Source organism: Daphnia carinata, chromosome 2 (assembly GCF_022539665.2).
Source record: "Daphnia carinata strain CSIRO-1 chromosome 2, CSIRO_AGI_Dcar_HiC_V3, whole genome shotgun sequence".
NCBI classification, from domain to species: domain Eukaryota; kingdom Metazoa; phylum Arthropoda; class Branchiopoda; order Diplostraca; family Daphniidae; genus Daphnia; species Daphnia carinata.
Genome location: NC_081332.1, coordinates 1,948,692 through 1,964,139, shown reverse-complemented (window position 1 = coordinate 1,964,139; position 15,448 = coordinate 1,948,692). Strand labels below are relative to the sequence as shown.

Below are 15,448 nucleotides of genomic sequence, written 5' to 3'. Positions count from 1 at the left end.
ATTGGAAATGGCAATTCGACCTGCAATTTGTAACAAAATCAGTAAGAATTGTTCGAGAAAGGTTAAACATGTTTACCTTTTGAAGCGTTTCTTCAAGGTACTACAAAACCATTCCACCTTTGGTCCGTTCTTCGTTTCTTAAGTTCCGTGATATATGTTGTCATGCTAAGCCAGATTTCAACACGATAAAACACACATTGCGTAACCAAATTAATCTTTGCCTACCTCGAACTCGAACTCGCAATCCCCGGCTTAGGACGCCGGTGATTTATCCATTAGGCCACAGTCGCAATTAAACTAAGACACAAATAGATTCAAAATCGGGTTAAGCGTCATCTAATATTAATCACAATAACATCCTATCATTTTATTACCATTTCCGTTGTGTATATGCACTGGATTTCGAAATGGAACTACCACCAGAATAGACGTGGAGACATCGCCAAAATAAAACAAAAACATTTTTCAAAATATTAAATTTGAGTTAACTTAATCATTTTACAGCTTATGGAGAATTTTTTTTATGTATCTTTCACATAAAAATCGTATTTTAAGTTGTCTATACATAATCCCCTAAAAAAGCAGGTAAAATGTTTTGAGCGAACGTGACCTACCTCTATTTTGTAGATGTAGATTTGCATCCGGTCTGCCAGAATGACCTTGTTTCCAGGTATAAAAGAAGTGAAAGTTTTAGTTGTCACCGAAAATAATTCAAGGTTAAAGAATATCGGATGAAGTTTACGATTTTTAAAAACTATAAGAAGAAAATGAACTTAACTTACCCCCGAAATTTGAATATTTGAACTTGAAATCCCAGGAAATTGCCATGACCTTTTCTAGACGAATTGCTTATTCAATTTGAAAACGAATTGGCAAACGATAAGAGACTATAGGTGTTAATTATGCCTACAATTAAAATAAAATAAGTCATTGCCGAAAATAGCTTAGAATAACGGCTCTACTTTGATTTGTATCAGGTATAGTTCTGAACTCAGATGTCCTCGGTAACCCCATTCAAAATCGACTCATTCCCCTATCTCTACGCAGCTTACCTTTAGAAACCTAAACAATCTTCTTTGTTCACCATCAAGGTCATTGAAGAAACGGGTACACACAAACTCGTGCGAGCTGTGGGTATATAAGGTCGAGGTTGTTTCATTCTGGTCATCCCAATCTTCACAAGCTACTCTCAGGAGTTATTACTACTCACTCGCACTTTTGCCCCAACTACTTCCTCCGAAGAAAATGAACACCTTTAAACTGGTGAGTTGTGTCTAGTGTTCAAATTTTCCAAAACTGAAAAACATTTTTGGCCTAAAATATTTAAATGCAGAGATAACTAACGAAGATGTGCGTAACTCAATTTTGTCTACCTGATTTAGGTTCTTGCCGTATGCTCCGTTGTGGCTGTTACAACATGCTCTGGTCAATACCTGCAGTAAGTAACAAATCAATTCATTTTAATTTAATTTGATAACATAAGTTATTCACTTACCAGGTCTGGCAGACCAAGCTGGGAGATGCCAACTACACCCAAGCCCTGGGCTCCAATTAAGACTGAAACGGAAACTAAATATCAGACACTTCCAGTCCCAGCCAACACCAACATACCTGCCAGCGCGTTCCCCAAAGTTACTCAGCAGATCTGCACTTGCACGGCCGTGTCTGAATCTACCGCTGCTGGTATGATCGAAAAATACCAGCAGCCATCGTCCGGAGCAGCCACCGCCCAGCAGGCCGCTCCTGCCAAGCAAGAATCAGCTGTTGCTCAGCAATTCTACTCTGCCCAGCCATCCGTTTATTCTCCAGCTGCTTCTAGCCAACAACATACCACACAAGCTCCTGCTCATAATGGGTATTATACTACCACGGCCGCCCCAGTTGAATTGGTTACTCCTGCCCAGCATGCCCGTCCGGCTTATGCCTCCCCGGCTAAGGCCACTCGCTACTAAAAGAAAATAGATGATCAGACTGTGCACTCCATAAAATTTGAATGTGTTTGAAAATAAAAAAAGGCGATGAAAATTTTGAAAAAAAAAAAAAAAATGAATAAACAGTTCTTTCACGCACTGTAAAACTATATCTCCTATACTATTCTTTAAATGGAGTAAAATTTTAAGACAATCCCGCCCTATCTTGGACACCGACTAATATGTACAGGAGAGGTGAGGATTTGTGTTCCGATGAAACACTTCAAAATATCAAATATAATAAAAGCAAGGGTTATATAATAACGTGCACATAACACATATTTTGAAATTGCAATGAATAATACTGGCGTTTGTTACTTAATCCAAAATAGGTAAAATTGTAGCAGAACAGATTACATCTTAAAAAATATGTCACACACTTAAACTGAAATAGTTCGGAATAGAATGAAATCCCTTGAAATTTAAAGAATTAGAATATTGCTGTTTTTATAAATCTTGATTAACTTTAGATCATATAAAACAACATGATTCTCTGTGATCTCGGTGAAGTTGAAATGCATATACTGGGGTGCCATTGCCTTGGATGCAAACGCTTAGAACGCGTTCACATTCAAAATACGGACAACAAACAAGGGCTGTAAACTGAGTTTTTGTTTTGTACGTTGAACAGGTAGAGAGTAATTTAAAAAGAAAGACTAGGTTTCTAAGCGCGAAAAAGGGAAAGGGTGTATTGCAGTAACCAATCAATGTCCACAGCGACTGTGGGACATTTGTGAAAGTTACTCTGAACCCCCTCCATTTTACTCTTCGCTTTGTTCAAACTAGGTCAATCTTCTATTCTTTTCACCTTTTGGGATGGGTTTCCGTACCTCACGGTGGACAAATCCTGCGGATGTCCAAGGTCATCTAGGGCCATCTTCCAGTATAAAAACCAGCCCTGATTTCAAGTTCGACACACACTTGCACTCCAGCAATTCAAGTCTTCAGCAACTCAACTTCCAACAACTTCAACTCAAAATGAATTCTTTCAAAACTGTAAGTAAATTTCAATTAAATTAATTTTCTATATGATATTTTAAAACCAAATTACCTAAAGAATGCTTCCACTTGTCTGTTATACTTTATAAACTCTGAACAAATTTCCCAAAATTATTTTTTATCTTTTTTTCAGATTGTTGCTTTGTGCGTTGTTATGGCAGCCACTTGCTCGGGTGCATACAGGACGCCGTACGTTTTCAAATATTACAAACCTAAAAAATTAACAATTAATACACATGTTATTTCTCATTGTGTTTAGATCGTGGGCACCTCAGCCAGCAGCCATCCCCGCTCCAGCACCTCAGACAGGATATGGTAACAAAGTGTGGGGTAACAGCAACGTCGTAGCTACTCCAGTGGCAACTCCGCAGACGTACAATGCTCCTACACCAGTCCAGGAAGTTCCAGTTGCTCCCACACCGACCCAGCATTCTTTCCCGACGACCACCCAACAGATCTGCACTTGCGTTGCCGTTCCAGCTGCATCCGCCGCTGCATCAGCTCCATCGGTCGCCACCACCGCTCCCCTCGATAGGCCACAACAGGCTGCCCAACAGACTTATTCTGCTCCCGCTGTTGCCCAGCAAACCGTCTTCCGCCCTGCTGCCCAACATTCTGGTTATTAAAAAAAAAAAGAAATGAATCTCATCTTTCCATCTCTTCGTGTTGTACCTTATGGTAGACGTGAAAACGTGTCATTCTAAACGTTGTCTGTGAGCTTGGTACCTTTCCTGAAAATAAAAAAAATATTGCATAAAAACTCGTCTTAGTCTATGTTTTAACAATTACGTAATGAAACAGGAATTCAAATTTGAAGGAAAATGATCAGACAAAGAGGTAAAACAAATGATAAAGCCTATTTTTAGTGCTCATAACTGAGATAGGCGTAAGCTCGTAACTAATAACAATATCAAAACCAGTCAAAGGTGAAAAAATATGTTTCAGTACATATCACCTTTATGATACGATCCTAAAAATAAGTCTGATCAGATAAATTTTCGTGTCGCTTGGTTCTTTGTCTATATTAGGTTTGTGGTGAAACGCATCACATTTACGGTCATGACTTTTGTACTCCCAGTAATTACGCGGCTGCCCATGTAATATCGTACAAGTGGGTTTGATTGCATAATTAGACGCCATGCAACGTGAAGATTAGCTGTGATGTGTTAATCAAAATTGGTTTTGGAAACACGCGAAATAAAAAAAGGCTAAGTGAATTAGTCAGTGGCAAATTTTTTCAGGCACTAAGGAAAAGATTTAGATACGTAGATTTATAAAAATGAAAAATGACTTTGATATTTGTAAAAGAAAATATTCAAAAAATGAAATAACGATTTTCTTTAACGGATTTTCTATGAACGTGAAATGTATAAGCTCCTCAGAAAGTTTACTGTTTGCCTCATTAACGCATTTGCGCTAGGAAACTCCAAAATATTTTCTCCTCGCAACACGGTTGTGAATTGGGATTCAAGTTCGTTTACGGCAGGTCATTTCTACGCAAAGGGAAGTACTAAGGAGACGCATAAACCCTAGCTGCTGTTTTGTATCATCACCAAAAATAGTCAAGGATGAAATTCCACTGTATGACTGAAGGTCGTGCAATACGATTAGGGATAAACAGGCGGGTGTTACTGCAAATAGCAACAAATATCAATTGAAACACAATCGAATGGAATTGTGCTCCTTGCGCTTGAACTTTGGTAAAATTGCCGGTATACTTTGGGTTCAAATTTAGATTGTTGTGTAACGACTAATTGCGGTAGACGAAATATGTTGCGTGCCAGCCATGCCAGCTGATAAGGCTATGTTGTCATCTAAACGATGGCTATTAATATCCCATAATTAAAACGGACCCGTACAAAGTATCAAGATAGTTTTATTATTAGCTCGACGCGGGACTTCTTTATAAACAGGACTTGACACCAGCCTTGTGCTGTTAAATTTGTTTACCCATTACGAGCCCCTATTTCGCCTAGTTTCACGATTACATAGAATGTTTTAATTCTTTAGTGCAACCGAACTACTTGACGAGCCTGAATGTAAAACAGAACTAGCAGATTTACAGATGTAACTCGCTATTTCATAGCCGGACGAAGAGAGAAAAAAGCTAAGCATATCTGAAAAACAACAACTAAGTCCCATCACTTCCAAGGTCCCATCAAGTGCATGTGTAGTTTTAAAAAAAATTATTATTCTGGCCAAAACAATGCCACAATAAGCACTTAGAGTTGAGGCTTAACATGCAGTTCACAGAAAGCTTTAGAATCTACTATTTCTCTAGGTATGAATTAATATTGAGACAAAAACCTTAACAGAGGAGACGTTTGACTTAATTACTGCACATTCATGTAGACAGCAATGTTTGCATGTGCTTAGGTACTTACCAATCATATGAACACGAAAGGTTGCTACTATTTCAAATAATGGTCTTACCTAAGATGTTGGCATCCTTGATTTGAACTTGGCCATGTAACAGATGGAATTGGCACTTCTCTATGTTGGTTACGTAGATCTCTGTGAAAGAAATACCCAAGAGTATGGTTCTGCATTCATGATTAAGTGTACCTAATTAGGAGCTACAACCGCGGAATGTTAACTCTTACATCGAGGACCTAGCTAACACTGTCGATTTCATCCTTGAACTTGTTATGAATCCCCTTTGCGCAATTCCTAAAAATATTCGTCTTGGTAAATTTTCCTCTCCTTCAATGTCTTACGGTAGTGAAGGCCTTTGATATTAAGCTTTTACACGTGCAAAGCATAAACAAGGTCTCTCGAATTGCGTTCAGGTCGTTACACCGATTATTGCATCGGTGACATGTTTGTTGCATTTGTCCGAGATGGTGACTAAGGGTAAAATACTGGTAACTAGGCTTAGCCACGTGACTTCATCTTTAGTCAAGTAGCCTAAGGCAAATATGGGCAACATGTGACCTCTTATAAAAAAAGTCACTAGTTTTTTCGCATTATATACAAATAGAAATTTCGAGTTTAAATTACTGTAGGCAAAACATCGTATGGACAACATTCCAAATAATATATCATATAAATATGAATACCATACACAATCAAATATATTCTTAATATTTGTTACCAGTTCTTCCCTTAGTTACTATATCGGCCATTGCAAACAACCACATGTCGCTAACACAAATAATCGATCTAAATAGTTAATAAGAGTCGATTGTTAGGACAAGCCAGAACTACTAAAATACGGCCGTTTGCATCGTCTGCCATTCAAAACGCCATCCAGTATATCAATCAATAAAACATACGAAAGATACAAAAATATCATAAAATATTTCGATTTGTCATGTAATTACAATGTAGTTAGATTTTTTAAAAATTGGTTTGACAAAAATCCAAAAGCTAATAGTGGAGTATGCCTAAACTTTCTTATGTAACTCAAATTTCAGAGCTTTGTCAATCCTTTCGTAGATGGCGCCATTTAATGTGTTCACATACGGTGTGTTGTTTTTTTCCCTAAGGCATCTATGTAGCGAGCTGAATTGTTTTTGTTAAAGTAGTGTGTGTTTGTTACTTTTGACGATGTAGTCTGATGAGAGATTTCGAACTGGACGGGTTATTTAAAAAAAGTCCGGACTGGAGAAAGTGTTTTCGGTGTCTTACAACGGGACTCACGCAATCAGTAGGCGAATTGGAAAAGTGATTCAGTGTTCTACTTCGTGCATTCATCATGGGTGAAATCGATCTCGAATATGAAAGCCATAAACAAAGCACTTCTACATCAACAAAGTCCTGCGTGAATCGAGCATCTTTCATCTTCATGGCGAACTTCGAAAATTTTTTCTTGAGGCCAGTGATTCATTCTTACTTCATTTGGTTTTTCCTTGAACATTTTTTGGCCTTGAATAATCTGTGGTCGTTCAAGTAGAAACGTCATCTCATGCGTGCAATCGACTTTAGGAAAAACTATTATTCGCACATCACTAACTTTTACTATTTCAAGGCTAGTCTTTACGTCGTCTGCAAACAGTGCGCCAAATACCAAACCGGAATGGTTGTTAGAACGTTTTTGTTACACAACTAATTTCACCCCTGCTGGCTAATCCGTTTGATTGGTTTCACGCTACGTAGAGATCAAAAAAGCATTATGGATTACGCTTAAAGTCCTTACGTATAGCTTATGGTTCATTTGGAAAACGTGATTAGTCTTTGCGTGATTTTGATTATTATAACACGTGTATCAAAGGACCCTGTGACATCAAGTAATTATATTATCATTATTTGACCCTTGGAGTCATACTTGCTAACACCTTCTTGCTCACGTGCCTGTCTAGGCAAAAGTTCGAATTCTCCGATAGCACATCAGCGATTCTTTTTTTATTAGTTCGAATACAGATTGTTACGTGAAATGACCACGAATGAAGAATTACATTTAATCAAACTTAGAATTACACCTTAAAATGAACAGAACATCTTAGTGGTTGGCCCACTAAAAAAACATTAACACAAAACGTTATGTAACTAGTATTTTGGGTTCATTGAAACGTGAAATTCCTATATTTGATTACAGATTTGTGTAACGAGTGGGTCAGCAGTCTTTGCATGTAATGTTTATCTCAAACGTGTTTACATTAAGCTTTATCGGGATGATGGACTTGCGTATTTTTACAATCAGACTTATGCAATGACCACCCTAGTAGCAGCGCAAATGTATAGTACAGGCCGATGACCCAATGGCAAGAGAAAAGCCTTTATCTTCAGTTTTCTCAAGTTATTGATTTAAAAAAATCACTCAAATATTCTTACAAGTTCATTAATTAACCAACAATTTTCATCCTTGTAGATGGGGAATCACTGTAGCCAAAAATCCGTGGACGTATATTGTTGCCAGTGTTGTGATAGCTGCTACCTGCACCATAGGATTGTTGAATTTTACTGCAGAAAATAGACCAACAAAGCTTTGGATTCCACAAGATTCCGGTTTCGTACAAAATAGCGAATGGCTCCAAGAGAATTTTCCCAACGACCTTCGCCTCCAGTCTTGGGTCGTAGTCGACGATAATGTTTTGAGGCCAGAAATCCTTCTTTGGGTAATCATCATATTTGTGCATCCATCTCGATTTTTAAGTTCATATTTATTCATATGGTTTTGTGCCAACTGTTAGATGCTGGAACTTCATGATAACATAACAGCCGTTTCATCTGCGAGCGGATATCAATGGAGGGACGTTTGCTTCAAGTAAAATATTTCAGAAGCATTTCGAATGCATAAATGATTTAATCCAATTGTTTTTTTAAGGGTACCAGTGGTAACAGAACAGCAGGCCAAACGACGAAAGAAACGGCAATTAAATATCAATGAAAGCGACATTTTCGATTTTGAACATTTCGATTTTGACGGGTTCGACACCAACTTCGAAGACATTCAATCGTCTCCCCTCGATCCAGATTTTGAACCAGCTATCGACCTTCCAACGGGTAAAATTTGGCATTTAATCATTCCGTTTTTGGGGGTTCACGACTATTACGTACTTTCCCATTTCAGGCATATTTTGTGATATCGTGGAAGGACTGGAAGAAGCTTGTTTAGAGAATAGTATTCTAGACATTTGGAATTACAAAAAGGAAGTCATCAGTAAACTTTCTAGAGAGGATATCATCAATACGATCAACACTGTTCAGAAGAGTAATCTCACCAGGGTCCAGTACAGTAGTCTTCTTGGTCAAGTACGATTTTCCTCCCATCAGTTTTATGTTGGTTAGCTTTTATTTCAATTGTGGTCTATCGACCTTAGCCTCGTTTCAATGAAACCGGCCACATCGTTTCGGCTGGATCGCTGCTCGTTCAATTGTTCTCTCGCGTCAATTATTCTTTAATCACCAATGACGTCACTGACAATGACGCTGGAACGGGTGAAGTGGTGAGTGAATTTATTGTGCACTTTATTTACTTTTTCAAATGAAAAAAAAAAGCGTTTCTTTTATTTTTAGGTGGATCCAATTAATCTTGAATGGGAAAAAGCCTTCGTCAATTTGCTTCACAATTTCACGAGCACACCCAACAATACAAAGCTGTATTATATGGCTGCCAGAAGGTATAATATTAAAATTTGAACTGTTTTAGGTAATTGAATAATATTTGCTTATAATTCGTTAGTTTTGGCGATATTAGTTCTGCTACGATCCTCGGAGATGTTCGACTCTTGGCCGCCGGCATTTGTGTGGTCTTCATTTACGTCCAGCTGATGCTCGGGAAATTTAACTTGGTTGAACAAAGGGTAGAAGACAAATTGCCTATTGTGTTGGCCTTGGCCAATTGCTTTTGTTTTAATTCACCTTATTCATCTAGGCATTTTTGTCTTTAACTGGAATAGCTTCTGTTGCTATGGCCATCGTAGTGAGTTATGGCCTCTGTTCTGCCTTCGGGGTATTTTACGGGCCAGTACATTCCATCCTACCATTTTTGTTGCTGGGTATTGGAATAGACGACATGTTCGTTATCGTCCAATGCTGGACCAACTTGAACAAGGAAGAAATGAAAAGGTCATTACCAGTTCGCATTGGCATAACCATGAAACACGCAGGAGTTAGTATCACTATTACATCAATCACTGACTTCGCCGCCTTCGCTGTTGGAGCTACAACTGTAATTATTAAACATGTAATGCTAGACTGGACTGTAATTAACCACGAAAATCTAATTACAGGTTTTACCGTCCCTGAGATCGTTTTGCATATATTCTGCTGTCGGAATTTTAGCGACGTACATTTTTCAGGCATCTTTCTTTGTTGCCTGGTTGACATTGGATCAAAAGTAATTTTATCTATTGATAAGCATTAACGATAAACCAATAACCTGTTCTACTTTACGCAGACGAATCGAAAGTCATCGTGATGGTATCATTCCCTGTTTCATCCATCGAAACTGGAAACCCAGTAGCCTGTCGAGAATAGAACCTCTTCAATTGTTTTTCAATCGCGTTTTAGCCAAATACCTGTTCAAGTGGCCAGCCAAGGTATTTCCGAAATTATTGGCATAAATGCAAAGATCACCTACTATTGTCCCTTTCACCAACCACAGGTTTTCGTCTTGGTCCTTGCCACTTTTCTATTGGGTATCAATACCTGGGGCTCTGTCTTAATGAGACAAGAGTTCAATCCTCTTTGGTTCATTCCTACTTCAACATATCTATCTCAATACTTTTCAGTTCTTGAAAACCATTACCCAGACAACGGTCAAATGGCGTCGATTTATATTCAAACGACGAACTTGTCCAGCAATTTGGACCGCCTAGATGCATTACTTGATATTGTAAGAAACGAAACAGGCATCGTGAGCCAAGTGGACGACTGGTTCGGTGGATTCAAGGAGTTTACAGCAAAGCGTCACGCTATTGGTAAGCTAAATAGATCGCCAAACAGGGTTCCAAGGACGAATTAATTCTTATACTTTCACCTAACAGATTGGATGAATCAGAGTATGACAGACGAACAATTTTCAACTTACTTGAAGAACTATTTGTTTACCCAGAAAGGCGCAAAGTTTCGGAGAAATTTCAAATTTCAAGATCCTTTACAGTGCAGATCAGCCATCGCACCACCGATATCGGTATGATTCCTGATATTCATTTTCTAGTACTAATGATTATGTAATTGGTTTTGTTTTAAAAAACAGATTACCAATATTGATTTCGTCTTTCGTCCGTTTTCTGGGCGAGAAGAACACATTCCTGCAATGAGGCGGATAAAAGACATTGCCGTAGATTTTTCGCAGCAATTTGGAAGCCAAGTTTTTGCCTCAGCTCGCATATTTTCTTCCTGGGAAACAGATGAAGTAATTGTTGTCATCCCAACAATTCGATTGTATCATTTTTATTTCCTTCTTTCAGGTCATTATGGAAGAACTCTATCGAAACTTGGCCATCGCCATGGTCTGCGTCTTTATCACAACTTTTATTCTCATCGCAAATTTGTTTGCATGTGTCCTGGTACTTCTCTGCGTCGTCTTAACTTTGGTAATATTATTTGTTTGCTAAAATTCGATAAGTATAAATGATTACCTTTGTTATGTTTTAGATATGCGTGAATGGATCGATGCATTTTTGGGGACTCACGATTGATACCGTGTCCTGCATAAACTTGGTGTTGGCCATCGGGCTGTGCGTTGATTACGCTGCACATGTCGCACATACGTTCATGACAAAAACAGGTACCAGAAATGAACGTGCTGCAGCAACCATTTCCTCTATTGGGCCGGCGGTCTTTCACGGAGGTTTCAGCACGTTTTTGGCCTTCATTTTCCTCGCCAATTCTGATTCTCACGTTTTCATCACGTTTTTTAAGGTTTACCAAGAGTTTTACTGTTATCCGTTTTACGTATTGCCAGTCTTAAACTAACTATAACATTCTTTTCAGATATTCGTTCTTGTTGTCGCGTATGGACTATTCCACGGATTAATATTCTTCCCTGTTATTCTTTCCATAATCGGTCCATTGCCATTCGATTTGGAGCGTCCGCCAAATCTTGATGACAAGGCAGTCACAGCCGAAGAGCTTGAGCCACAATTAACTCATCGAGAAAAGTCAGCAGTTGTGGGAGTTATGAAGGAAGACGTGGCTATTAAAAAAAACATTGATAGGGATTGTCGACTGTGAATGAAAATGATCGTTGTATTTATTTATATTTACGAGTGAAAACATATTCTTGAGACTTAGGCTAATTCACCTGTGATTTAAGACGAATTTTGAAGTCCCGATCGCTATTTTTATAAAGCTCGATTGATCTTTACGTAGGAAAATGTTGTTCATCGATGGATGACTGAATTTTGCCATGGATTCGCCTCCCAACTTAATACGTGATAGTTGAACTGTCGTAATTGCATATCATTTCTCACTGAACATCTTTTTAAAAATATAATTGTTGGACGTTTACCTACAAGTGTCACTTCTTATTGTCATGTAACTTTATATTGCCACAAATTTATAAGCCACTTGCACTGCTTGACCAACTGTGGAGTGGATTACCAAAACCTTTGGGAATGGCTGTCATGATAACTGTTGTTTGACGTGATGCATATAAAATCATCACTGATTATTAAGTTTTCTGCCATTCATTTAATCTTGGAAACGCATAAAAAAAAAATCGATAAAACAAACCGTGCTTACATGACTACATGAAAAAAGTTAATACATACCTTTCCCATTCGTTTGACTAGCAAAAAATCTCATAACTAGTCCAATCGATGCAGGATCGTTGCCGGGAAAGTAGATCCAAGTACACAGGTGTATCGATTAGAAAGTAACGTTTCTAAGAATCAACGTCGCGCGCAGCTTGCTCAACCATTTCTGAAAAGAGCATTGATTATGAGTTCCAAGATGGCGAAATCTGTTCTTGTCATGCAAGTTGTTGCTTCTTTGTATTTGTTTGCCTCATTGAATTGTTTAGATACATCCACGTCGGCGGTCAAGCTGATTGAACCTGAAAAAAACAATTCCACAAACGGGTAAATTTATCTTTTTTTCAATGTCCTCTGTATCAGCCCGCCAGGTGGCGTCCAATTTTATAATCCAAGTAGGAAATATGAAAGTGAAGTAAACATTTAGGTTATTTTCATGTCTTTGCCTGAACTGTATCTAACCAGTTCCTATTGAAACCAAATATCACAAAACATGGTGGATCACAACAATTACTAGCCAATGGATACTGTATCTTACAGTCGTCTGCATACATTTGCCAATATCTAAAGGGGGACTTGATCGCCTAACAAATTTCAATTTAACAATCATTAGGAAACCTACCGAACGACGGGGTAATAGCAAACCAATGCTCATTTCAACGTCTTCTATCATTCATAATAACAATGAAACAAACTCCTCCTCTGTGTGGAACCTGGCTCATTATTCGACCATTGCTGTGGATCATCGCGATCACCTCTCTTCGGCGCCAACTCTACTAGCAATCACCATCTTCGTAGGATTTACACTTTCGGGCCTGTTTCTTCTTTGGAGAAGATATCGTTACGCCAATAGGTTTAAAGATTACATCAATCGTATGTTTGTGTGTGTGTAGATGTGGGGTCTAACTCTAATTTGCAAATATCAGAGAGGTGATTTGCCACTACACCACGCTTAACCAAGAAGTCACTCTTTCGGCAAATGATGTCCTATCAGTTGAGGCCAATGAAGACCACGAATTTCATCTCAATATGAGTGATGACTCATCGGCAAGCAGCAGCGATGACGAGGTAATTTAACACTTGAAAACTTTTAGCTCCCATCATTTCTCAAACCGTTGTTCGATGGAATTTTAGGAACTTCTTCGGTAACGGTGTTCTACACAGTCGGTTGCCAACTGCTCTGATCTCTCATCATTGAATTATATTTTGTTTTATTTAAAAAACGAATGAAATCCACCATGTACGATTTCTGTTAAGACCGTAAATTGTATTTTGTTATTTGAGTTGAAATAAAACTTATTTAAATTTTAATCCGTATAATGGAGTTTATAGCGAATTGGCATTGATGCTGTAAAAATCAGGCTTTGATTTCGATGAAAAGGCCAAAAGGATTCCTTTCGTCTGCGTTTATTTCGGTGAGCACTCTGTAGGGCCATCGCTTATCTTCTACAAACATTCATCAGTCTTTGATAGTTGTTAAACTAAAAACATGTTAAAATTTCAAAAAGAAATTTGTAATTTTGCCACAAACAAATTCTGCAGATGAAACATAATATCACTTTTTAGAAGCTGTTTAAAATGAATACTTAGGGAACTCTAAAACATTTTACGTAAATACACCGCTTGGAGCGCTGAGAACAACCCTTTTAATATTTTCCTAGAAATGAAGTAGTTAGCTGGCCTTTCTTTACCAGAGAAAGACTGTGATCAGGTCTTTTTCGTCCACCATATTGCGAGTTAAGAAAATCAGCCGAAAAAATGTTCAGCCGATCAGCAGCAATTATTCCACAATGGTTAGTTGAAATTCATTGAAATAATTTTACGAAATTTTACATAATAATTTTACTGTTTCCGGTGATGGAATCGGCAATTTTTGTATATTGTTTCAATCCTTAACACTATTCAGCCGGCATGTAGATCAATACAAATAGCCTTAAAATTCTTCGTTTACAAAAAACATTGAGTTATTTTCTATTATGTAGTGTCTTTGAATGTAAAGGCATGTATCTTCCTTGCTTTAAATTTCTGCTATGCTTGGGTTTAGCAAAAAGACATGCTGGAGCCATTACAAACTATTGTATACAACTTCTTAACCACTATTTCGCTTTTCATTTTTAGTGCCCAACAAGTGCGTGGGATGGCCACACTCAAGATGATTTCCATCCGTCTGAAGTCTGTCAAGAACATTCAGAAGATCACCCAGTCCATGAAAATGGTCTCTGCTGCCAAGTACACCAAAGCTGAAAGGGAATTGAAACTTGCTCGTCCTTATGGAGTGGGTGCACAGGAGTTTTACAAGAAGGCAGAGGTTAAAGGTATGTGTTGAATTATGAATATTGTGTAAGCAAAACCTAATTTTGCTTTTACTTTCACTATAGACGAAGAGGGCGAAAAGGGACAACTCATCATTGCTGTTTCGTCGGATCGTGGTCTGTGCGGTGCAGTTCACTCGTCAATCGGCCGTATTGTTAAAGCCGATATTGCCGCCAACCCTAACACCAAAGTAGTCATTATTGGTGACAAAGTTCGAAACATCTTACAGAGGTCAGGACAAAATTTTCTTAAGAAGCATTTGGGAAAAATATAACTAAAATGTGTCTGACCAGGCTGTACGCAAAGAACATCGCCATGGTAGTTACTGAGGTAGGCCGTAAACCAGCCGTCTTTGGTGATGCTGCTCTTATTGCCCAAAGCATCATCAACTCTGGTCTGGAATTCAGCAAAGGAAAGATCCTGTTCAACACTTTCCGGACGGTTGTATCTTTCCGTACCACCGAAATGCCATTGTACAGTCAGACCGCTGTAGCGAATGCTTCCAAGCTGCCAATATACGATTCCTTGGACAGCGATGTCATTCAGTCCTACACCGAGTTTTCGTTGGCGTCTCTTCTGTTCTTCAGCATGAAGGAGAACGCCACTTCTGAACAATCTTCTCGCATGACTGCCATGGACAACGCAAGCAAAAACGCCGGTAACTGAACAGTTTAGAAATTGCTTCGTCTTGCATTAGCTAACGTCATTTTTCCTACAAAAAGGTGAAATGATTGACAAACTTACAATGACATTCAACCGCACTCGTCAAGCCGTCATCACTCGTGAGTTGATTGAAATCATCTCCGGTGCCTCTGCTCTAGAAACCAAAAATTAGGGCAGGAATTCTTAGAAAAACGAGTCGAAAAAACACATCGCTCGTCATCCATCAGAGCAATTTTGTAGTAGAGTAAATAAGAAGAGATCGTTAACCTATGGCTACGTCCCACAATGTAAAATGAAAAGTTCCCCTAATGATCATCTTCTCTGTTGGTTGGTGAAATAATAAAAAAAGAAAAAGCCATA

At 38.4% G+C, this 15,448-nt stretch overlaps 3 protein-coding genes and 1 long non-coding RNA gene across 4 annotated transcripts; 3 read left to right on the top strand and 1 right to left on the bottom strand.

Moving 5' to 3' along the window:
• Window positions 1–1,151: 1,151 nt before the first annotated feature.
• On the top strand, window positions 1,152–2,059 carry LOC130686108 (microtubule-actin cross-linking factor 1, isoforms 6/7-like). The gene is made up of 3 exons (XM_057509399.2): window positions 1,152–1,263; window positions 1,383–1,438; window positions 1,499–2,059. The coding sequence occupies exons 1-3, from the start codon at window positions 1,246–1,248 to the stop codon at window positions 1,950–1,952; spliced, it is 528 nt and encodes a 175-aa protein (XP_057365382.1). The 5' UTR covers window positions 1,152–1,245; the 3' UTR covers window positions 1,953–2,059.
• Window positions 2,060–2,863: 804 nt separating this feature from the next.
• On the top strand, window positions 2,864–3,723 carry LOC130686114 (putative uncharacterized protein DDB_G0290521). Its single transcript, XM_057509407.2, has 3 exons — window positions 2,864–2,966; window positions 3,103–3,158; window positions 3,229–3,723. The coding sequence occupies exons 1-3, from the start codon at window positions 2,949–2,951 to the stop codon at window positions 3,593–3,595; spliced, it is 441 nt and encodes a 146-aa protein (XP_057365390.1). The 5' UTR covers window positions 2,864–2,948; the 3' UTR covers window positions 3,596–3,723.
• Window positions 3,724–6,540: 2,817 nt separating this feature from the next.
• LOC130686101 (uncharacterized) lies at window positions 6,541–15,448 on the top strand. The gene is made up of 24 exons (XM_057509395.2): window positions 6,541–6,785; window positions 7,780–8,026; window positions 8,102–8,175; window positions 8,236–8,414; window positions 8,482–8,663; window positions 8,732–8,857; window positions 8,928–9,031; window positions 9,094–9,214; window positions 9,286–9,582; window positions 9,644–9,750; window positions 9,811–9,952; window positions 10,018–10,333; window positions 10,400–10,545; window positions 10,612–10,770; window positions 10,826–10,951; window positions 11,013–11,279; window positions 11,352–11,518; window positions 12,726–12,965; window positions 13,039–13,180; window positions 13,247–13,257; window positions 14,231–14,427; window positions 14,491–14,656; window positions 14,719–15,083; window positions 15,148–15,448. Exons 1-24 carry the CDS (start codon window positions 6,667–6,669, stop codon window positions 15,258–15,260), a joined length of 4,113 nt encoding a protein of 1,370 aa, XP_057365378.1. The 5' UTR covers window positions 6,541–6,666; the 3' UTR covers window positions 15,261–15,448.
• Window positions 11,605–12,731, bottom strand: LOC130686103 (uncharacterized). Its single transcript, XR_008999812.2, has 3 exons — window positions 12,131–12,731; window positions 11,869–12,055; window positions 11,605–11,803 (listed from the first exon to the last, which is right to left on the bottom strand). It is a non-coding gene; the product is annotated as an uncharacterized LOC130686103 (long non-coding RNA).

Excerpts from the sequence above, each read along its gene's own strand:
- LOC130686108 (XM_057509399.2), top strand. Across the intron at positions 1,439-1,498 it reads TGCTCTGGTCAATACCTGCA|GTCTGGCAGACCAAGCTGGG; the intron begins GTAAGTAACAAA and ends TTCACTTACCAG.
- LOC130686114 (XM_057509407.2), top strand. Across the intron at positions 3,159-3,228 it reads TCGGGTGCATACAGGACGCC|ATCGTGGGCACCTCAGCCAG; the intron begins GTACGTTTTCAA and ends CATTGTGTTTAG.
- LOC130686101 (XM_057509395.2), top strand. The coding sequence starts at position 6,667 with ATGGGTGAAATCGATCTCGAATATGAAAGCCATAAACAAAGCACTTCT. Across the intron at positions 9,751-9,810 it reads TGGTTGACATTGGATCAAAA|ACGAATCGAAAGTCATCGTG; the intron begins GTAATTTTATCT and ends TACTTTACGCAG. Across the intron at positions 10,952-11,012 it reads TCTGCGTCGTCTTAACTTTG|ATATGCGTGAATGGATCGAT; the intron begins GTAATATTATTT and ends GTTATGTTTTAG.